Consider the following 22774-nt stretch of genomic DNA (forward strand, 5'->3'; position numbering starts at 1 on the left):
TTCACCCATTTAAAGTGTACAATTCAATGGCTTTCAGTATATTCACAGAGTTATATAATGATCACTACAATTAATTTTTGAAAATTTTCATATTTGTCACCCCAAAAAGAAACTCCATACTCTTTAGATATCATGCCTTCAGCCCAAAGCAACTGCCACTCTACTTTCTGTCTATCTGTGTTTTAAATATATTCTTTATCTGTCAGAAGGTAAGATTTTGGAAAAAATGGAGTGATATAGTCCAATGTAAAACATAAGGTATACTGTAGATTGTTGTCATGAGATGTTCTACATGGCATGTGTGTGCTTTCTGACATATACACTTTTATTAAGTGGGTTGTAGTTTTGTTGAAACTCTATGATGATGGGTCCTGGTTCCTGGGAAGGTGGTGGGTTCAGGGAGCATCGTGCACAAGGAGTGATCTCAGCTGGGCTGGGTGCTGGACTGTGTGGTGGGAGGGGATGGAGAGGCAGATCATAGAGCCAGCGTGGTCAGGAAGGAGTAGACATCCTGGGTTGGGCAGTGATCTGATTTGTCAAGATCTTGGAGTGAGTCCAGAGTGGTCTGACTGCAGACCTCAGTTTGAGGGACCCAGGGCTTCTTCTGAGTCAGCCATACTGAATCATGGCCCCAGATCAGTGCCAGCTGGGAAGGGACGACAAAGATTGGAGTTCAAGGTAACATTCCTTTGTTTCTTCAAGTTCTTCCAAGGCCTGGGGGATGAAGACCTTTTCATCACTTCCACACCCTCCTCTGGCCTTCCCTTCTGTCATCAGCCAGGTAGGTGCCTACTTTGTGGAAGTATGCAGTGCTTGCCCGCCTGGCCTCACACTGCACAGGCTTCAAGGAGGAGCCAGCCACACCTCTCCAAAAGGTCACTCTTCACTTGGACCCTTGTGGCTCTTTGAGGGGCTTGAAGCCTGGTTTGAGGCTTTGCTATAGTGATCCAGCATAGGTCTCTGCTCCTTTCTTGACTGCAATCTTCCCATATGTTTAATGGGAGACCAAAGAGATGATACCTAAGGGCCTTTCCAGGTCTCCCAGCCTGTGACACCTAGTTCAGCCATTACTTTACAATTTGCTGTGTGTCACAGCACTGTTAATGCCCTCATCTAGTGCCCTCAGGCCCACTTCTCAGCAGCATGGTGAGGGGACCCAGAGCTCAGCCCTGGGAGAAGGTCCCCCTGGCTTTGGATCCCAGCTCTGTCTATGAATACCCAACCTGTCTACACCTTAGTTTCCTCATCTGTAAAACCGGAAAAGTATTAGAACTTACTTCACAAGGGGTCTGTGAAGTTTAAGTGGAACAATTCATGTGAAGTGCACTGCATATAGTAATATTCCATACATTCTATCAATAGAGACATGGAAATTTAGGGGTCTTGCCAAGGCACAGTGTGGTAAAAAGGTGCTCTATTCATTTTACCAGATGTAGAAGTTGAGAAGCAGGATCTCTGGGATGTTCCCAAATCCAGATGCTTGGGAGGTGGGCCCAGATTCCCTGACCTGGGTCTCCTACGGTCATACTTGAGCCTGGGAGCATACCTCTCTATTCCACTGAGCATTGGTCTGGTTTGCTCCCAACTGAGAACATGTTCTATGGGCTGTGGAAGAATCTGGCACCTTGGGCCAGGAGGCTACAATAATACAGGGATACAGGTGGCCTGCGGGATGAGCTGCAGGCAGCTGGACAAGGCCATCTCCTCCTCATTGGGGGCTGAGTTCTTCACTCTTTGAGGGGTGCAGTGAGGTGAGGGTGGGGCCCCTGGTGGAGAGACAATGTCTGGGGAATCATTTCCTGTCTTACAGTCTGTTTCTCCCCTTCCTCATCCTAAGCCTTGCTCATCATTTCCTGACATGGTTTACCCAGGAGGAACTTTCTCTGGAGCCAATCTCCTTTCTGTCCCCAGTGGCCTTGCTCCCACTCCTTCACTACTTCCTCCACCTGGGTTCTGGCTTTATCTCCTATCTGGCTCTCCTTTTCCCTCTGCTGCTCTCTCTGCATAGGTTCCCTCATTTTGCCCAAACGGAGGAAATTAAAAGGCATCCTGACGCAACCTGTCTGCCACCTCCAGGTACTCCAGGTTCCTCCAAGGGAAGACCCACACCATGTTTCATGGAGTGCAAGGCTGTGTAGAGGGTGCTGAGGACAGTGTTCTCCAACTCTCAGTGGCCCAATCAGGTAACTCATTTGAAAGAGGTGGACATTCACTCTCAGAGAAGATGGGAACATTTCTTGCCCTAGCCTGGTAGCTCAGTTGGTTCAAGTGTTATCCTGATACACCAAGGTTGTGGGTTTGATCCCTGATCAGGCCACATACAAGAATCAACTAATAAATGCATGAATGGGATCCATGTCTCTCTCTCTCTCTCCCTTCTCCTCTCTCTAAAATCAATTTTAAAAAAGATGGGAACATTTCTCGAGGTCACAAGCTAGTACCAGGCACAGTCACAGCTGTACCTAGTTGGTTAGATTTCCAAGCTGTGATTGGTCTCCTCCACGTCATCGCCTCCCACTCCTTTCTCACTTGTTCTCTGGAACTGGTCTTACCTGCTGCCTTGGGGAGGCAGGAAACCAGCAGGCTGTGAAGGGTCACTCTTTTTTTAAATCCTCACCTGAGGATATGTTTATTGATTTTAGAGAGAGAGAAAGGGAAAGAGAGAGAGAAACCTCGATGTGAGAGAGAAACATCGATCGGTTGCCACCTGTATGCACCCCGACCGGGGATCAGACCCGCAACCTAGGTATGTGCCTTGACTGGGGATTGAACCCGCAGACTTTTGGTGTACAGGTCAATGCTCCAACCTACTGAGCCACCTGGTCAGGACGTCATTCTTTTTAACATATTTTAAAATTGTTTTTTTCTTTATTGATTCTAGAGGGGAAAGGAGGAAGAAAGGGAGAGAAACGTTGACTGGTTTTGCACTCAACTGGAGACAAAACCCACAACCCAGGCATGTGCCCTGATCTAGAATCAAACCGGTGACCTTTTGGTTTGCAGGATGATGCCCAGCCAACTGGGCACACCGGTCAGGACAGGGCATCATTCTTACCTTATGCAAACTGTGCCCCGATCTAGCTCTCCACAGAGCAGCTCAGTATCCAGGACATAAATGCACAGGAGTGAAAACTGCCCACACTGACTGACCCAGACACATGCCTCAGCCTCAGCTCTCCCCGGAAACTCAGACCTGTTCGCTCTCTCCTGGTTCTCTCCTGCCTTCTCCAGGTGCTTTTCCTTTGATTTCTGGGCAGGATTCTCATCTTTTCCCACTCCCCCCGCCATGGGGGCCACCAAACCTCAGCCCTCAAACCCTGCTCCCTCCTCCCCTGTGGAGGCCAGAATCCTTCTAGCCTCCCCTGACTCATGGCCTTCTTGTCACCTCCCTATAATGTACCACCACCGAGGGCAAGGTCAGTGTTTCCCTAGGACCTCCCTCGCTGCCATTACCTAGCCCAATGCCTGGAACAGAAGTGTGGGAATAAATACATTCACCTGTCCCCATGGTTATTACCTCACCTGGGGTGGCCCCATCTACCCAGTCATGTTGACTTCTGAACCTCAGAGTTTTTAACTCGAAGAAGTAAGGCACAGATAATCTCACTCACAGAATATGATGCAGCTTTTCCAAGAGATAGTTCAGGAGCATTTAATAACAAAAGGGAAATCCTTACGACTATCAGGGTGAAAATGCAGCAGCACACAAAACTGTGTGAGCTCGATGACCACAGCTGTGGGCTCACTACACCTGGAGGGCTTCTGGATCAACACGGTGAGGTTTGCTCTTTAGATTCATTGAACCAAAAAGGCTCCAGGGTCTGGGGATATCTGCCACAGTGAGGCAAATGAGAGGCCCTGTCCCGAAAATGTAGAGATTCTTTAGGAAAATGATCAGCCTAACTGAAGTCACCTAGCCACTGACACTGGTAATCTGTTGGAGTCTTCCTGATGGCCCTGTCCCAAAGCCACAGCTGGAGAAGCCCCACTTACCTGCTCCAACCTGGCCAGACTTTTGGGTCCTGACTCTTAAATTTGGAGTTCAGACAGGACTCCTAATGGACCACCAAAATTCAGTAGACATTTGAGGAAACTTCTAGCATAAAAGGCAGGGACCAAAACAAGCAGAAAAAAGAACTCAGAGGAAATAGGGACAATACAGAGAGCAAGAGAAAACAAACAAACATACAAATCTCCAAGCCAACAACTAGAAAACACGCCTATGGTTTATATCTTCAGAGGGTTTTGAGATTATGTCCATACTGCGTGTCTATATCTGATAAAGGAAAAATCCCTAGGAAATTAAAAAACAGATAGCAGAAATAAAAATTGCAACGGATGGATTGGAAACCAAAGGAAATGTCTCATTAGGTAGAATGAAAAGGCAAATGTAATATGGGAGGGAAAAGAAAAAGTAAATGAAAGATAAATCCAGAAGTTAACATGAATAATAGGAGTTCCAGAATAGAGAAAAGATAAATGGAAGAGAGATTTATAAAATAAATTATACAAGAAAATGTCCAGAAATTTGAGAACATAAATTTCTAGATTAAAAGGGCTTACCGAGTATCCAGCCCGAGGACTGATATGGCAAGATGCATTGTGAAAGCCAAAATAAAGAGGAGATCCTAAGAGTGACTGCAGAGAATAAGGACCAATGCAAAGGCTCAGGGATCAGAATAGCATGGACTTCTCAGCAGTAGCTCCAGGAAATGGAAAACAATGAAGCTATGACTTCACACATATTTTTAGAAATGGAAACCGATTTCCAACCTAGAATTCTCTATCCAGCTAACCTCTCAGTCGAGGCAGAATAAAGACATTGTCAGATAAGTAAGGCCTCACACGTTCTTTATAGGGAAGATGTTGAAAAGAGGAGAGACATGGGATCCAGGGAATAGGAGTGAGAAACAGGAAACTTCCAAGGTGACAGTGAAGGGAGGTCCCTGGGATGGCAATTGTTCACGGGCTCAGGGACCAGCAGCATGGAGTGGAAAAAGTGAGTGGGTGAAAGGTCTCTAAAACAGGGACGAATAGGAACTTAATGTGCTTGATTGCTTTGAGGAAAGCTATTTTTCCTTATAGGCTTAGTAGTGCTGTGATAGTTGGTTTTATATGTCAATTTAGCTACTACAGTGCTCAGTTATTCTAATAGTAATCTAGGGATGGCAGTGAAGGCACTTTGGAAATGTAATTAATGTTCATAATCAGTTTGTTATAGAGCGAAAGGGGGTTCTTTCACGCGGTGCCTTGGTGTAAAACCCAACAACTAGTGTTGAGGAAAACAGGTCTTTATTTACAGTATTCCAACCTGGGGAGGGCAGTGAGCACTTCAGCTCAGAGCTCTGTTCTCCCACGGGACCCAGCACTTCCCTTGCTCCCCAAAAGGCTAGAAGCCAAAAACATGCCCAGAAGTTCCCCATCCCTTATCTGTCAGCTGTCTCCTTCAGGATCTGGGGTACGATGTCATCAGCCTCCGTATAACAGTCCAGGAAAACATATGCTTTGCCCTTTCAAAGGAGCGTGGAGTTCTCTTTCCTTTCCAAGCCGCATGGAGATGGAGATCTCCTCTGCCCTCCTGGCAAACTGTGTGGGTCTCCTCTCTTCCGCTCTTCTTCTCTAAAATGTTTGCCACCTATTTTTAAATCCCTGACTGCGTCCTGTGATGCAGTGGGCGTGGTACCCAGTTCTGACCATTCACAGAACCTTGCTCAGACTCCGTATGCTCTTTCTGCACCATTCCATGGTCAAAACCCCTCCCATCTCCTTAGGGCCTTGGAAGAACCAAACCATTTACACAACTAAGACACTAAGCTACTAGCTATAGTCATGCAAAGGCATCTTAAAAACTGTTTCCTTTTCCCCATCCCCCAACCCACAGGCTCTGGGGATTTTTGGAGACCCCCACTCTGTAACAAGTTGACTTAAGGAAATCATCCTAGACAATCTTGCTGGGCCTGGTTCTATAAGTTGAAAGACCTTAAGAGCAGTGCTGAAGTTTCCTGAAGAAGAAATTCCACTGTGGACAGCAGCTTCAGTTTGTGCTCATGGGTCCCAGCCTGCCCTCTCTGACCTCCTGATCCTGACCTTTGGCTTTCAGACTTGCCCAGCCAGTCCCACGATTGCATAAGCCAATTCCCCTGACACAAATCTATTAAAACATCTACTAGTTCTGCTTCTGTAGTTGAATCTGTATTTTAAAATCATCCATACAAATTATTCAGCTAAAACTATACATTGTAGTAAAAAAAATTTAAAAATTTCAGCCTCCCAGAAAAAGAAAGAATAAAACAGAAAAAATAATTAGAAAAGGACTGGAAGGAGATACGTACAGCAAAATGTTTTTAACAGGGTCTATGTTTATCTCAGGGCGGTGAAGCCACAGGTGTGTGACAGTGGCAGTCTCTGTAACAAGCCTTTTTGCCCCTCTCTTTTCATCGAACACCACCTTGTCACGAGACTTTCTCTGGTCCCTGTAATGTACCCTGGATGAGTTAAAGCTTACGGGGCATAATTTTTAAATTGACTGATGGCAAATGGTTCCAACTTAGCTGCATTAATTTAGGTGCAAATAATGTTTGAAGTGTAGGTGTGTGGTGGACTTTTAGCATTAGGATTAGTTGTTCATTGTAAACAATAATATAAAGGAAGCCAGGAGCTGGAGCTGCCATCCAGAGGAACTGCCTTGCACGGCTTAGACCTCAAACCTTGAAATGTTAAAAACAGGGCAAAATAACCTTTGGACTAGGGCTGGGATGGCACTGAGTCCCAAAGAACTATTTGCAAAGATAAGAGAGTAGTTCACCACAGGACTGATGACTCCTGGACTGAAAATTAACATTGTTTAGAATTAACATCACTAGGTTATCTGCACCATGGAGATGCCTTCCTCCTGGTGAGGTAATTGTTCCCTTTTCCTTTCTCAAAAATACCCATTGCCTTTGTCTCCAATTCAGAACACTGTTTGGCCTCAGCTATTATTGATCTCAAATGCTTGTTGCCTCTTACTTTGAAAGGCTTTTTATTTTTAGAGTAACATTACTGTTGTATCATTCAGAGTCCTTAATTGTCAAGAATAAAATTCATTTCAGCTAACGTTTTGCAGGGAAGGGACTTCTCAAGGGATACTATGCAGTTCCACAAAATCTCCAAGAGGTTAAGATAATCAGGCTTATGGGGCATAATTTAAAGATTTTTGCTTATTTATTCTTAAAGAGAGGGGAAGGGAGGGAAAAAAAGGAGAGAAATATCAATCAATTGCCTCTTGTGCACACCCAGCCTGATTGGGGACTAGCCGGGATTGGGCTGGGAGCGGCCCACGACCCAAGCATGTGCCCTGACCAGGAATCGAACCAGTGACCTTTTGGTTTGCAGGACAACACCCAACCAGCCGAACTACACCAGTCAGGACTGGGGCATAATTTAAAAATAGATTATCTTTAGCACTGGCTGGGTTGTTCAGTTGGAGCGTCGCCCGGTGGCCCGTTCAATCCCAGTCTGGTTGGGTATTGGAGGCAACTGATGGATGTTTCTCACATCGATGTCTCTTTCTCTCTTTCTCTCTCTCCCTTCCTCTCTCTTTTAAAATCAATAAACATATCCTTGGTGAGGGTTAAAAGAAAAAAGGTTAGCTTGGCTGGTGTGGCTCAGTGGATTGAGGGTCGCCAGTTCGATTCCCAGTCAGGGCACATGCCTGGGTTGTGGGCCAGGTCTCCAGTTGGGGACGGATGAGAGAAAACCACTCATTGATATTTCTCTCTTTCTCCTTCCCTTCTCCTTTCTCTAAAAATAAATAAATAAAATCTTTTTTAAAAAGTTTATTTTAAAATTATGTGCATCAAGAATATCACCCAAATTACATCTCAAGGCTGCCTCAGTGGCTACTCATGACCCTCACAGGCCTCACATGCAGCAACTGACCCAGGTGAGAGGTCTCTGGCTGCCACTTGCACCAGAAAGGGTTTCACATGGGGCCTGCTCCCTCCTCTCAACCAAAATGTCACTAGTGGGTGTCTGCTGGGGGAGTCCAAGTCATCTGCCTGCATTCCAGTTTCAAGGGGTGTTGGGAAAGTGAATCTGAAAAATTATTTGTTAGTAAAAGATTTTTTTTTGGCATTTTTACTGTGTTAACCTATGTTTCATAAAATGCATAGATCACAAGTTTATACTTCAGGTGAATTTTTCATATGTAACACAGATCAAGAGGGAATATTTCTAGCACCCCAGAAAGTTCTCATTCCCTCTCCCAGTCATTCCCCCACAAGAGAACCACTTCTAACATTCTAAATTTATTTTGCAAATTCTTGAACTTTGTCAAAAATGGAATCCAACATGTCAACATAGAGAATGTCCAAAACTGTAGGGAATGTTTATAAAAATTTATTTGAGCCAAACAGAGGATGTCAACAGACTGAGAAATATACTTCTCAGAGTAGCAGTGCACAGCTTCTTTTATGCATTTAGAATTAAGGAGGGAACGTAAGGAAGATCGATGGAAGGTGGGAGAAAGCAAGATGGGATACACACGCTCTCCTCTGAAAAGAAGGCATTTCCAGAGTTTATTAACCTAGATGAACAGAAACAAAGAACAGGGCTTGCTTAAGGCAAAGATAAGCCTGTTACTAAAGAAGTTGCAGGAGGCCATGACCTGCCCAGTTAAGAATTTATTATCAGATCATCCTGTGAGATTACTTTTCATAGAGTCCTTTTTTTCATTCACAATCAGTATTTACTCTTTTGTGTCTAGCTTCTTTAACTTGAAAAGACTCAAGAGATTGTAGGCTTCCTTGTCTGTCCTTTTTTTAAAATCTTTTTTCTTTTTAAATTCTTTAGAGAGAGAGGGGAAGGGAGGGAGAGAAACATCGATGTGGGAAAGAAACATGCATCGGTTGCCTCTAGCAGGCACCCTGGTCAGGTCAGAACCAGCAGCCTAGGCGTGTGCCCTGACCGGGAATCAGACCCACGACCTTTTGGTTTAGGGGACGAGACCCAACCAACTAAGTCACAGTGGCTAGGGCTCTGGTTTGTCCTTTCCTCAGTGTTCTGCAACAAGCAAAATATGACTGTAATTTAATTTACTTTTATAGTTAGTAGGTAGTATCTTTAAAAATAATAATAGTAATACCTGCCACTTACAACATTTTCAGAAAATAGTATATGTATTTTGGTTAAGCAGAGAAAGTAGAACTTCTAAAATTGGGGAACTATAGAAGGAAGAATAAGAACAAAAACAAACACAAATCAGGGAACTATACAAAAACAGTTTATAATAATCTGTATACAAATAACGGGGTCACAATTAAGATGTATGTTGCCCTAAAGCTGCAAGGTGCTCCCAGCCTCCTCTCAGGCTCCCCATTGTCCCCAAGCCCAGGCTGCTGACAGGTCCCGATGGATGTCTGCTGGTAGCTGGGTCCCACTGTAGGGGTCAGCAAGCCGCCCCATCAGAGAAAAAGCACAAACCTGTACCATTTCTGTACAATTTCAAGGACCTGCTGGGGCTGGCACTGAGGATAGAGGGGTCTCCTTGTGCTTTGGGGAGCCTCTCTGGCTGCTGAAACTCCAGGCTGAGCCTTGCTACCTCAGTGTGGGAGGGGCTGTGTGGGCGGGAGCCACCCCAAGGAGGAGAGCAGTCGCCTGCTCTGTCAGCTTCTGTCTTGACCTTGAGTTGGCAGATAATAAGCTGGGCCCCAGGGCCCCAAGGCCAGTCTCTTGTCAAGTCTTGCTGCAGTAGGAGTAGGGACAGTGGCAACTGCGGGGACAGCATGCTGGTCAGGGGCCTTCCTCTGCGCTCAGTTCTGCTCAAAGGCTGCCAGCCCCTCCTGAGTTCCCTGCAGGAGGGGCCAGGGCATCCCAGGGTGCGCAGCGGAGATGGAGCCCAAATCTCCACTCGTATGCCTCGCCCTTTCAGTGAGATCCCATCCCCTGGTGACAATGGCTGGCTAAACCTGTACCACTTCTGGAGGGAGAAGGGCTCCCAGAATTTACACTATCACCAAGTCCAGAACTTCCAGAAGTACGGCCCCATTTACAGGTAAGCCTGGCAGGGGATGGGGGCTGGTGGGATAGGGAGGGAGAGGGGCCTGGGCAGCCTTGCTGTGCTCTACTTCCCCATTGCAGGCTCTATTCACCTTCTGACTTTATTTTTTCCATTCCTGGTGATGGTGGCAGGAGAATGGATAAGGCTTCCCAGCTAGTGGGTTCAGTTCCCAGCCTCAACCCTTCCCAGATCCCATGTCCTTTGAAACTCTGGGGGTAAGAGAACAAGCTCGTTAACTACCTCCCTACACCCATTATCCTCAGGACTCCTTCAAAGGCAAGTTTATCATCTGCATTGTCAGAAAGGGACTAAAGCTCAGAGAGGCTAGGATTCTTGCCCTCGTCACCCAGCTAGATCCCTGCCCTATTGAGGTGCTGGCCTTGCCCCTCAGCTCTGTGCTTTTCTGCAGCAGCTGATTTTGCCCCTTCCACCTGGCCTGGCTGGAGCCCCTTTTCCTTGAGTATCTGTTTTGCTTCCTGTCAGGAAGAAGGGACTTTGGTCTTTTGGCTTTTGAGCACTGCCACTCCGGCGGTAGGGGAGTGAGGCGGGGAGGGGGAGAGTGGGGGAAACAGGTATCTTAGGGCTGCCCCCTGTAGTAGGCCTTGCTTGTTCTGGTTCAGTAGTTTCTAAGGTGAGTCGCCTTCAGGCCACACCACAGTTGAGCAGGATGGGAGGCGGTAGAGGTGATGGTTGGGACAGAGAGGTTACATCAGGAGGGAAAACTGCATTTTACTTTGAGTGATGGGGAAAAGGCATCATGGGATGTGTTGGCTGGCTGGCTGGGTGGGGGCTGGAGGGCAGGCTTGTTTGTGTAGGGGTCCAGCTGCTCACTCAAGGGGGGTCACTTCCTCCTTCTCCCACAACCCATTTTGAAGTCTAAAGTGCCTTTCTCACAGCTGGTTGGAGGCCAGGAGGCCCCAGGCTGAGTGTCAGTCTTGGGAGAAGATTGCTCCTGTGGCTTTCTCCCCGCCCCTTTCTCCTGGGCCTATTGGTGCCTCTGTCCCTTGGCCTCATTTCAGGGTGATCCCTTGCTCTTCTCTGTTTCTTGTTCCCTGGTAGGGACTCTTTATCAAGCCTCCTTCTGTTTTCTGAGTCACTTTTACCTGAGCCTTGCAGCTTGCCCTTGAAGTTGGTGTTATAATCCCCGTTTTACTGATGGGAAAACTGAGGCCCAGGGAGAAGAATCTTGCAAGGTCACATAGCTCATCAGGCAAAGCCAGTGCTGGAACTCCAGTTGTCTGACTTCCAGTTCAGTGTGTCACCATTAAATTCTAACATATAGCCTAAAAATGATAAACTTCTGAATAAGTGTAAGGAATTTCAAATACAAATTTTGTAAGTTATTTTTAAATTTTTAAATTAAATTTATTGGCGTGACATTAATTAATAAAATTACGTAGGTTCAGGTGTACAGTTCTATAATGCGTCTTCTGTACACTGCGCTGTATACTCACCACCCCAAGCCAGGTCTCCTTCCATTGCCGTCTATGCCCCCTTTATCCTCTTCTACCTCACTCCATCCTGTAGGTTTTTTCTTAATACAAAGGCTGTTTTTGTTCATATTTATAGAATAATCTGGAAAATAGAAACATGAACAAATGAAAAATTGAAATCAGATACTATCTCAGTTTTGATAATTTTTATGTACCATTAGGAATGTGAATATATTTTATATGTTGTTTGGTGTTGTCCTGCAGCAATATGTTGAGAACTTCTTTCCTCTTTTCTCTCTTTAATATAGTTCTAAAAGGCAGCATCATAGCCCACAGTATGGATAAACCATATATTTTTAGCCAATTCTTCAAAGTGAACTCTGGTTTTTTGTTTTTTTTTTTTCTATTAGACAGAATGATGATGAACCTCACTCATCAGGCACCATCGTCACCTGTGAGATCATTGCCTTGGGCTAGATTCCCAGAAGTGGAATTGATAATAACAGCAGTTCAAGGACTTTGCTGAGCCAGGGTGGGGGCATGGAGCTGGTGGTGTGAGGACAGGCAGCAGCTGGAAAAACACAGAGGGGACTTCCTGGGGGGCTTGCGAAGGTAGTCTCAGGGTTCATAGGTCAGTGGTTAAAATAGTGCTCTCTCTCTCTTCCCCTACCCTCTCCTCTCATCCCCCTCCTCTCCCTCTCTTTCTTCTCAGAGGAAGGAAGGGGGGAGGGAAAGGAGGGCAGAGGGAAAGGAGGGGAGGCAGGGAGAGAGAGAGAGAACTCAGTTCGTACCTGTATATATTTATTTCTAATATTTTGCCTTGAAGTGTATCTTGAATTAACTCTCTTATGCAAAAGTACACACACACACACACACACACACACACAAAGGCAGATGCAAGTGAGAAGTGGAATTTTCTGTGGTTTCCCAACAGTTGTATTTTAAAGACACTGCTTGCAAAGTGCTTCTCAAGGTATTTCTTGAAGATGAAAAAGGGGTTCTAGAGAAATTAACTTCACTGATCATGGGTTCCTAACTGGGCAGGTCTGGGTGGGTAGTCACGCCCCAGACATTTGACTTCTCTAGTAAAAGTTTTATCTTTGCCTTAAACCACCCCATTGTTTCTGAGCATCTAGGTTAATACACCTTCGAAATGCCTCTTTCAGACCCTTCCTTCTTAAGTGGATTATCCTCAAGAGAGCACCCAGTACTATCCTATAACCCAATTCCTGCCTTGCCATCTCCTACCTTCCTGTAATCTTCCTTACTTCCCTCCTTAATTTCAAATCATGAAAGAAACTGCAAAACTGTCATTCTCAGATCTCTGGAGCATTTAATATCTTGCTTCCTGGCAATTGTCCTGAGTTTTGGCTCAAATAAACTCTTACAAAATTCTATGAAAATTTGGGCATTTCTTTTTTTTTTTAATCCTTGCCTGAGGATATGTTTGTTTGTTTGTTTTTAATTGATTTGAGAGAGAGAGAAAGAGAGAGAGAGAGAGAGAGAGAAACATCGATGGGTTGCCTCCCGTAATGTGCCCTGACTGGGAATTGAACCCGCAACCTTTTGGTGCATGGGACGACACTCCAACCAACTGAGTCACCCAGCCAGGGCTGGACATTTCTTATTCAACACTCTGTACCTGGGTCAGTGTTGTTTTAAGAGAGAAGAAGTGCTTGGTCAGGCCTGCAACTCTTGTAGGCAGGCAGCCACTCCTAAAATTCCAGTCCTAGAGCCTAGGATTGACTGGCCTGTGTATGATCTGCCTAGCAAGCTACATTCCAGTCCAGGGCCACTCCAGTGGTGACATGAAGGTGTCCTGTTTCTGAGCTATGCAGTCGGTGAGAGGGTGCTGAGGGAATGAACACTCAGGAAGACTGAGCATGGGATGAGCTTGGGATGGAGGATTTGATGGCCCGTGGAAGGTGGGTGGGTGCAGGCTTGTCCTGGGGGCCATGCTGTGGTATGTCAGCAGCCAGGGGATAATAAGAGGAGCATAAAGCTGTCACTTATAGAAAGTCACAGACTTCTTCCTCTTATCATTTAGCAACCCTGTGAGACAGGCACTGTATTAATCTCCATTTCATAAAAGAGGAAACTGAGACTCAGAGTGGGAGAGAGACAGCAAGAATGAGGTGGAAATGGGATCCATTTCTAGGGCCATTTGCTCTGTGCTCTTAGTCATGAAGTGGTTCCAGCTGAGCTGCCCCCACTCCCTCCGCCTGATCGTACAGGATCTACACGGCTCTCTCAAATTCTCAAACCACAGCCCATTTCCTTCCTTTCAGGGAGAAGTTTGGCAACATGGAGTCAGTTTTTATCATTGACCCTGAAGATGTGGCCCTTCTCTTTAAGTTTGAGGGTTCAACCCCGGAAAGATACTGCATCCCGCCCTGGGTTGCCTATCACCAGCATTACCAGAGACCCATCGGGGTCCTGTTCAAGTGAGTCCTGGGACATCTCCTACGGGCTGGAGGGAGATCATGGGCAGCTGTGGCAAGGGCAGAAGTGGGGGAGAGGGGCCATGCTTGCTCTGTCCTTTCTAGGGGGGTCTCTAGGCAAATCCCTGTTATCTTCCTGCCTCCGTAAAACAGGTGGTAGTGATGGTGAACTGTTATGCCAGCACTACTGGGGAAATGGTCAGGCTGAAGATCTGAATGAGTAATTAAAGACCTCGCAAAGTTCTCATGTATTGGTTCATTAAGTCCCATGTTACTGAGCACTTACTGTGTGCCAGGCTCTGGGGGTTCAGTGACATGTAGGGCAGGGCCCCGCCACCGTGAGTACCATTTTCCACCAAGTTGCTCATCACAGATTTAAAATGTGACAACATCAGACGTTGGTGAGGATATGGAGCAGCTAGAACTCTCGCAGATTGCTGGTGGAATAAAAACTGGCGCCAGCACTTTGGAAAACAGTTGGACACGACTGGCAGTGGCATATGCACAATCCTGTAGTGCAGCAGTTCTGCTCTCTGGGATGCACTCTAAAGAGCATCCTGAGGGGGAAGATGCTGGAATGCTGGCAGTGGTGCCGTTCATAAAGTGCAAAACCCAGGAAACCGCCTAAATGCCCAAGAGGAACACGAATGAATGAGTGGTGGCATATGCCACTCAGAATGAACAAACTTGGTGACCCCACGGTACAGGTGATACTGAGACAGATAAAACTGAGTGAAAAAAAAACCAAATCCCCCAAGGCATGACAGCTTTTTAAAGAAGTTATTTCAAGAAAGTATGTTTTAGAAATATATGTAGATCAGGTAAAATTAGACACAAAAGCCAGCAAGGGAGTCACGTGTGTGGTCCCATTGGTTGGGAAGGACCAGGTGGACACATGTAAATCACTGTATTGTTCCTAGTTTTCCTGTTGGGTGGTGAGTTTATATCATTCTTTTAAAAAGCTTTTTTCCTTTTTGTTCTTTTTATACTAATACCATTCTTACAAGCATGCCTCCAAACTAGAAAGAGGGCTTTGTATGGATCCATTTTCAAGAGTGGGCCATAAGAGTGTTGTTTATCACTGACTCAATTCGGGATACCTGAGAGTCCCCACCAATGGGAATAATGGGACGTGCTGGGGGTGCAGCGGAGAGGTGGGTCAATTGTGTCTGTGTGATGATCAGAAAAGATGACACACAGGGGCCCTTGAATGGCAGGAGGTGTGCCACAGCCAGGAGGATGGGGCAGTGACAGGGCAGGCATGCCTGCAGCCAAGGCAAAGGCTAGGGGGCTTGAAAGAGACTCTGTTCCTGGCTCAAGCAGCAGCAGGGGATGGTCAGGTTTCGTTCTCCTTCACCCAGTTTCTTTCTGATCTTCCCTCAGGCCCAGCAGACTAAACCACTGGTAGGGAGGCAGAGGGTTTTGGGAGGAGGTGAGGGCAGGTGGACGTGAGTGCTCAACTCTGAGCTATGGCTCAGCCTCCTGGGAGAGCCCAGTCAGTCCCTCTGTGTGTCCCAAGCCTGGGGTTTGTGACCACAAGGGCCCAAGGGCCTGTGTTTCCACAGGAAGTCAGGAGCCTGGAAGGCAGACCGGCTGGCCCTGAACCAGGAGGTGATGACCCCAGATGCTGTGAAGAACTTCATTCCCCTACTGGACACAGTGTCCCAGGACTTCGTCCGCGTCCTGCACAAACGCATCGAGCAGGGCTCCGGCACGTTCTCAGGGGACATCAGTGATGACCTGTTTCGCTTTGCCTTCGAGTGTAAGGCACTTGCACCTACTTGGCAGCTGTCTTGGGGTTGGGAGAATCCGGTGTCCCACCTTGAGACCCAGCCAGCATAAGAAGCGTTGGGATTGGTTTTGGGGATGAGCTGGTGAACATACCCTCTGCCATCCGTTATGCAGTGGGAGCCGAGCGCTCTTATCTAGTATTCATGCTTGTCGGGGCAAGGATTCCAACATGTAGGTCACCATGGCCACCTTCCAAAAGCCAGACTGTGGCTCAGCCCTCCATTCTGCAAATCTCTATCTCCTAGGACATAGACCTTTGAGGTCTGGGAGGGGAAGGGAGATTTGGGTGGTTAATCTGAATTGTGTATTTAAGGATGTGTAGGAGCTATCCAGATGGAGTAAGGAGGCTGGGCAGCCTAGGCAGAGGGAACAGCTCATGCAAAGTCCCTGTGATATGATGGGGGGGTCATGTGATCACTGCAGGAGATCAGGGTGCCCAGAGTTGGGTATAAAATCCTCAAATTCCCCGTAGGTGAAAAACTTGGGGCTGTTGTGACTTCTCTGGTCCAACCAGAGTGGGTCTTGGATGGTTAATTACCAGGGCTTTATGTCTTTTAGTCTCCCATCTGGCCTGTTTCAGGACATATTGAGCCAATTCTGTCAATTATAGGAGAAATATCTCTTCCTGGGAGCAAAGCGCAGAGAGTGCTTGGGGTGCTGGTGGAAGGGCAGCCTGGGCCTGCTCTGCTGAAGACTGCTTCCCACCCAAATGATCACTTTTTCGGGGTCTTCTGCTTGCTCCTCAGAAGGACCTAAGTGGTTGCCAGAAGGGCAGTTTTCCTCAGCCCTGAAATTTCAGCCCCATAAACCCCAGGCCTCTGTTTCTTTACTGAAGGAGACTGAGGTTGGGGGCGGGAGATCCTACATGTTGGAAGATTCCTGGGAGCTGAGGCTCTCGGATGGTCAGTATGGAAAAGGTTCCTCAGCTTGTGCTTATCCCTGCAGCCATCACCAATGTCATATTTGGGGAGCGTTTGGGGATGTTGGAGGAGATCGTGGACCCCGAGGCCCAACGGTTCATTGATGCTGTTTACCAGATGTTCCACACCAGCGTCCCCATGCTCATGCTCCCCCCAGACCTGTTCCGTCTGCTCAGGACCAAGACATGGCGGGACCATGTGGCTGCATGGGATGTGATTTTCAGTAAAGGTGAGGATTCCTCTGGCTGTACCCTGGGCAGCTTAGTCTGGGGGCCAAGAGAGTCTTGTCTACCTCAGAGGGTAGGAAAACCAGGTCTGGGTGGGGAGAGAAAGACAAACACACACACACACACACACACACACACACACACAGCTGGAAGCCCCAAGCATCAGCCTGCCTTTTTGTTCCACGTTGTGTCAATGGGCACTGAGTTACCATGTAGGAAACCCATCTTCTGGTGGGGTAGGGATGGGCCTCACAGAGGTCCTAGAAGCCCTGGAAATGGTGTGTTGAAGGCTACCCACTGGGGACGGTTAGATTTTTATGGAGAAGGAAGATCAAAGATGTCCATCCTGCTCTTCCAAGGAGCCCATGATCCCCACTGTGGGTTACGGACCAGTATTTGAGACCCGGCTGTGCTTGGTGACAGACTAGGACTTGGGTAAGAGAGATTAGTAGAGTGGAGAAGGCCGATTGGAGTGTGGTGACCATGTCAGACCTGGTCTCAAATTCTGCTCTGACCCTGATCCCATCTGACCTTGGTAAGTCATTACCCTCTGTGGGCTTCTGTTTCCTTACCTGTAAAATGGGGATGATATCACTTACCCCATAAAGCTCTGCTCAAGAATTAGACAAAGAAACAGATAGGAAAGGCTTAGCGGATAGTATGTGCTCAGTAAAACAGCAGCCTGGAGAGCACAGGGCTCCGGAATCCTCAAGCACTTGGTGCACCTCTCACCAAGGGACCCTTCCTTCCTTCTGGCCACAGAGAGCCTCACTCTTTTTTTGCATCCTCTCTGTCCGCAGCTGAAAAATACACCCAGAACTTCTCCTTGGACCTGAGACAGAAAAGAGACTTCAACAATTACCCAGGTATCCTCTACAGCCTCCTGGGAAATAACAAGCTGCTCTTTGAGGACGTCAAGGCCAACATTACGGAGATGTTGGCAGGGGGCGTGGACACGGTGAGGTGACTGTAGGGGCACACTCTGTCCCCTCCTGTAGCCTTGTGTCCCTTCCCCACCAGTTTGCCTCGTCTGAAACCCTGCCTGTGTCAGGTAGATCCCTCTGTCCTGACTCCATTTCCTAAATACTCATCTCCTAGGAGGCTGAGGTCAAGTCAGCCACCTGTGGAGCATCCTCTGGGGCTGATCCAACTATTTTTCTTTGCTTATGAGAAAGGAGTGAACAGACATAGGCGGCGAGCCCAGGTCCTACATGGGGTCTTTAAGGGAGAGTCCTTCAGCCACAGGTGGGAGACACAGCTCACTGGATTCAAGAAGGCAGGCAGAACCACAGAAAAGCTGGGAGCCAGTGGAATTTGCCCGGGCTCTGCCTTCTAGGGCCTTGTGGTTGTCTTCCATTCTCCCCACAATGCCCCTGACGCCATGAAGGCACCTTCTGTGGTATGTCCCTCAGGCCCTCTCCACAGGCAGCCCAACACCCCAGAAAGTTCTCTTCTCGAACTTGAAAACTGTCCTTCCTGCATACCCTTCCTTTCTCCAATATCTTAATCTTTCTCATGCTAATGTGATATGGAGGGTTAATTACTTAGTGTTTATTGGTTGTTAGTTATAATTCAGGCACTGAGACCATAAAGATAAACACAATAGACTCCAATTGTTCCAAATGGCTCAGAGAGGGGGAGTAGGTTAGTTTGCTAGGGCTGCCATACAAAGTATCTGCCCAGAATGGCTTAAGCAACAGACATTTATTTTTCTCATGGTTTTGTAGCTAGAAGTCTAAGATCGAGGTGTTGGCAGGGATGGTTTCTTCTGAAGCTTCTCCTCTTCTCCCTGTGTCTTCACACAGACATCTCTGTGTATCTGCGTCCTGACTGCCTCTTCTTATAGGGAGGGACACCAGTCCTGTTAGATTAGGGCCCACCCCAGTGACCTCATTTTACCTTATTACCTCTTTAAACACCTTGTCTCCAAATACAGTCACATTGTGAGATATTGGGGGTTAGGACTTCAACATATGAATTTGGGGGAACACAGTTCAGCCCATGACAAGGAGATGGCATGTGCACAGGTGACCACCACACCAGTGAGCAGGCCTGGACCGATGAGCAGGAGAGGCCCTGCAGGACTGGAAAGCGCTCCACAGAGGAGCCCAATTCAGCTTCTGTCCGGAAGGCTGCTGCTGGCAGGAGAGGAAGAATAACATTTCAGGACTAGGGAGAAGTATGTGTCAAAGTCCCCTGGGTGAATAACTTTATTTCCTAGGTACCTTATTTATATTGCACTCTAGTGGCAGATGTTCAGTCCCTATGACAGGCTGCAGATGGAACTTTTGAGTGTATTTTAAACCTAGTTCTTGTAAGTTACGTAGAAGGGATCTCCAAAAAATGCTTACCTGCACCAAACCAGCTGTTATTGTTAGGTAATGTTTATTGAACACATATCATGTGCAGGTAGGGGCCTAAGCTTTTCATGTGTATTAATTTATTTAGTGTTCACAAAACTATGAGGCATATTACTATTATCCTCCCCTTTTCACATGAGGAAACAGGCACAGAGAGGTTAGGTAACTTAGTTAAGGTCACACACTAGTAACTTAGTTGACTACCTAAATAAACAAGTGTTTCCTGAGTAGCCATTCAGTCCAGTCTTGGAAATAGTGAGGACAAATACACAGATTTGATTGGGGCCTTGAAGAAGAACAGACTGGCTTTTATAGTCTGGGAAGGGACTTCTAGGAGGAAGAAATAGCTGGAGGAAGGTTTCAGGAGCTTCAGGAGCTGTGTGCAGTTCAGTACAGCTTGAGCACAGAGCGCATGTTGGAGAGAGGTGGTGGCGAGGCTGGGAGCAGTGGACAGGTGTTGAGGGAGGGACCCTGTACCTCAGGCCAGAGCCTCTGGACTTGATCTGGGGGATCTCAGGAGCCAGGCAAGGGTTTCAAACTGGGAAGTGGCTGGGTGGCACATTTTTGTGATTGTTCCTGATGGAAGGAGAGTGTTCAAACGTCTTGGACAAAAGTATGATTCTTGGTAAGATAGGTGCAACAACTCATGTCCTAATCCTAGGAGGAAGGGCTGTACCAGTCTGGGGTCCTGCCACGGAGGTATTTGGGGCCAGGGTGCTTGATGAGTGTCATTCATACCTCCAGGGAAGGGCTACTGCTCAGGACTCCTGCTAATACTGAGATTAGCAGGTTTGTCTGTGTATATGCCACATGCTAATTGCAACATGGACAGGAACCAGGCGGTGGGCCTGGTTTCATTATCTGAGCCTTCTTCCCCACTTGGCTGCTATAGGCAGATGATAAGGTTTGAGGAGGTTTTACTGGGGAGAGGGCCACTTGTTTAACCAGCATTTCAAAAGGCATGACAGCCAGTCAGGAGGCAACTGTTACAGAAGGGCGTTTGGGCCTCTGAGGTCCTCTGGAAGAAGACTGTGTGGCTGGGGAGCTGGTGGGCCCTGGTGACACGAGGGGCCAGGATAGGGACATGTGCCGTACCAAACATTTCTGCCTGGGCTGGAGAAAGCCTTCTGGAGCATTTATCTTTAGAACGGACTTTGCTTTTGTAGGCAATGGTCTTTGGATACTGGGACGAGGGTGGGGAGAGGTTCTTGGAAATGGAGCCTCAGGAGTAACAGGCCCTCCTGGTCTTCTGCACCCCACACTCCCTGCCAGACATCCATGACCCTGCAGTGGCACCTGTACGAGATGGCGCGCAGCCTAAGAGTGCAGGAGATGCTGCGGGAGGAGGTCCTGGCTGCCCGGCGCCAGGCCGGGGGAGACACGAGCAGGATGCTGCAGCTGGTCCCGCTTCTAAAAGCTAGCATCAAGGAGACACTGAGGCAAGCCCACACCCATCCATGCCTGCCCCCACCCCAATCCTGCGCAGGGCTGGTGTGGTGCCTGGGGGCAGGGTTACAAGGATGGACTGGTGGAGACTGGTAGCAGGAAATGAGAAGTCTGGGAGAGGCAGCTGGGAATGGGGAGGAGGGAACAGAGTCCTGGTCCTGTCCCCAAATTCCCCTGGGGTGCTGCCACGGGCCTGAGATGCCTTCCTGGTTGGGGGGCTTTGTCCTAGCCTCTGGTCATTAGCTTCTGGATACCTTCCTCTGGCAGACTCCACCCCATCTCAGTGACCCTGCAGAGATATCCTGCAAATGACTTGGTTCTTCGAGATTACATGATTCCTGCCAAGGTAGGTGCAGCAGGGCTGCAGACCCCACCAGTCAGACAGGAGGCTGGGCCGGCTGCAGTCTCATACACACGGCGGCATCTGCCTGTCTTCCTGTGGCTGGCTGGCGGGTCCTTGGCAGCAGCAAAGTGTGACGGGCAGAGGTGGTAGGCCCAGTGGGTGATCCCTGGAATGTTGCTGGAGCCCAGGGTTAGGAGGGCAACCCCATGGGCTACCTGGGTCTTGGTGGCCCACTGGTGCTGAGGAAAGGGCAGGACAATCCCTTGGGCCATCCCTGGCCTAGTGGCTTCGGTCGTGGGCGAGGCTCAGGAAGGGCTGGGGTCTTGTTCAAGGTCACACAATGGGCAGTGTCTGCTGGACAGCTGGGCAACCCAGGCTGGGGAGTCAGGGTGGGGAAGACTGGATGATGCTCCCAGCTATGAGGCGCTGAGGCCTACTGAGGCCTCTGTTCACCTTGTCCTCAGACATTGGTGCAGGTTGCCGTCTATGCCATGGGTCAAGACCCCACCTTCTTCCTCAATCCGGGAAAATTTGACCCCACCCGTTGGCTGGGGCAAAACAAGGACCTCATCCACTTCCGGAACCTGGGCTTTGGCTGGGGTATTCGGCAGTGTGTGGGCCGAAGGATCGCCGAGGTGGAGATGACCCTCTTCCTCATCCATGTGAGTCTAGCCTGTGGGCACCCTGGCTTGGCTTTAGCTCTAATGAAAGCACCAATCCTCCAGCCCAGGCCAGGTAGCTCAGTTGGTTGGAGCATTGTCCCAATAAACCAAGGTTTCAGGTCCGATTAGGGCACATACAATGAATGCATGACAGGGTGGAGCAACAAATTGATGTTTCTTTCTCTCTAACAACAACAACAAAATCAATAAATAAAAAAATTGAAAACCAAACAAACAAAACACCAACCCTCCTACTCCCATCTCTGTCCAGAGCCCTCCCCCACAATTTCCTGCTGCCTCCTCTTTTGGGCTACTCCACTTGTCACCCATTGGTGCTCCCACCCATCTGTCCCCTCATAGTGGTGATGAGATGGGGTGGGAAAGGGTTTTGTAGAAACTAAAGTGAAAGTCGGAATCAAGGAGAGAGCACGTAGTGTGTTTCCAGGCACTGAGCAGGGTGAAGTAGGAGCTGGTGTGGGCCCCTTGGGGCTCCTCAGATCACACTCGACAGGTACTGCCTACAGGTGAATGAACTTGGCCTAGGGGAGATGGGTCCTCCCCACCTTTCCCCTAAGCCCACCACTCCTCTTTCTCAGATTCTGGAGAATTTCAGAGTTGAAATCCAACATCTCAGTGATGTGGGCACAACATTCAACCTCATCCTGATGCCCGACCAGCCCATCTTCTTCACCTTCCGGCCCTTCACCCAGGACCTGCCCCAGGTGTGATCAGAGAGAATGGTGTGAAAGGACGGCCTGAGGGGTGGGGATGGGCCCATGGAGGTGTCTGCATCCTCAGCCCCCAGACTCCCACCCCTGCTCCTCTCTGCCCAGTTCAGTGGAGGCATTCCTCTTTTTTTCATCCACCGCTTTCCCCTCTTCTTCCACCCCATGAAGGCAATAAAGGGCTGAACTATGTGAAGTGTTTTCATTCCCATCTGGCCCCTAAGGTATCCATCACTCCTGTGGAGATGGTCTCTGACCTGGATCAACAGTGGATCTGAGCACAAATGGCAGCCACACCTGAAACCATTTCTGCTGGGATCCATCCACCTGAGAAACTCAGGAGCCAGTAGGATTAAGCCTCCTGCTGCCTGGAGCTGAGGGCGAGGC

At 48.2% G+C, this 22774-nt stretch overlaps 1 protein-coding gene across 1 annotated transcript; it reads left to right on the forward strand.

Annotated features, from left to right (window-relative positions):
- The first annotated feature begins 9764 nt into the window (after positions 1-9764).
- CYP11A1 (cytochrome P450 family 11 subfamily A member 1) lies at positions 9765-22564 on the forward strand. The gene is made up of 9 exons (XM_090271793.1): positions 9765-10033; positions 13761-13916; positions 15479-15675; positions 16650-16853; positions 17652-17809; positions 20484-20650; positions 20925-21003; positions 21465-21662; positions 22259-22564. The coding sequence occupies exons 1-9, from the start codon at positions 9765-9767 to the stop codon at positions 22388-22390; spliced, it is 1560 nt and encodes a 519-aa protein (XP_090127919.1). The 3' UTR covers positions 22391-22564.
- Positions 22565-22774: the final 210 nt, after the last annotated feature.

Source organism: Furipterus horrens, unplaced genomic scaffold, assembly GCF_987537825.1.
Source record: "Furipterus horrens unplaced genomic scaffold, mFurHor1.1.pri manual_scaffold_3, whole genome shotgun sequence".
In the NCBI taxonomy this organism is placed as follows: domain Eukaryota; kingdom Metazoa; phylum Chordata; class Mammalia; order Chiroptera; family Furipteridae; genus Furipterus; species Furipterus horrens.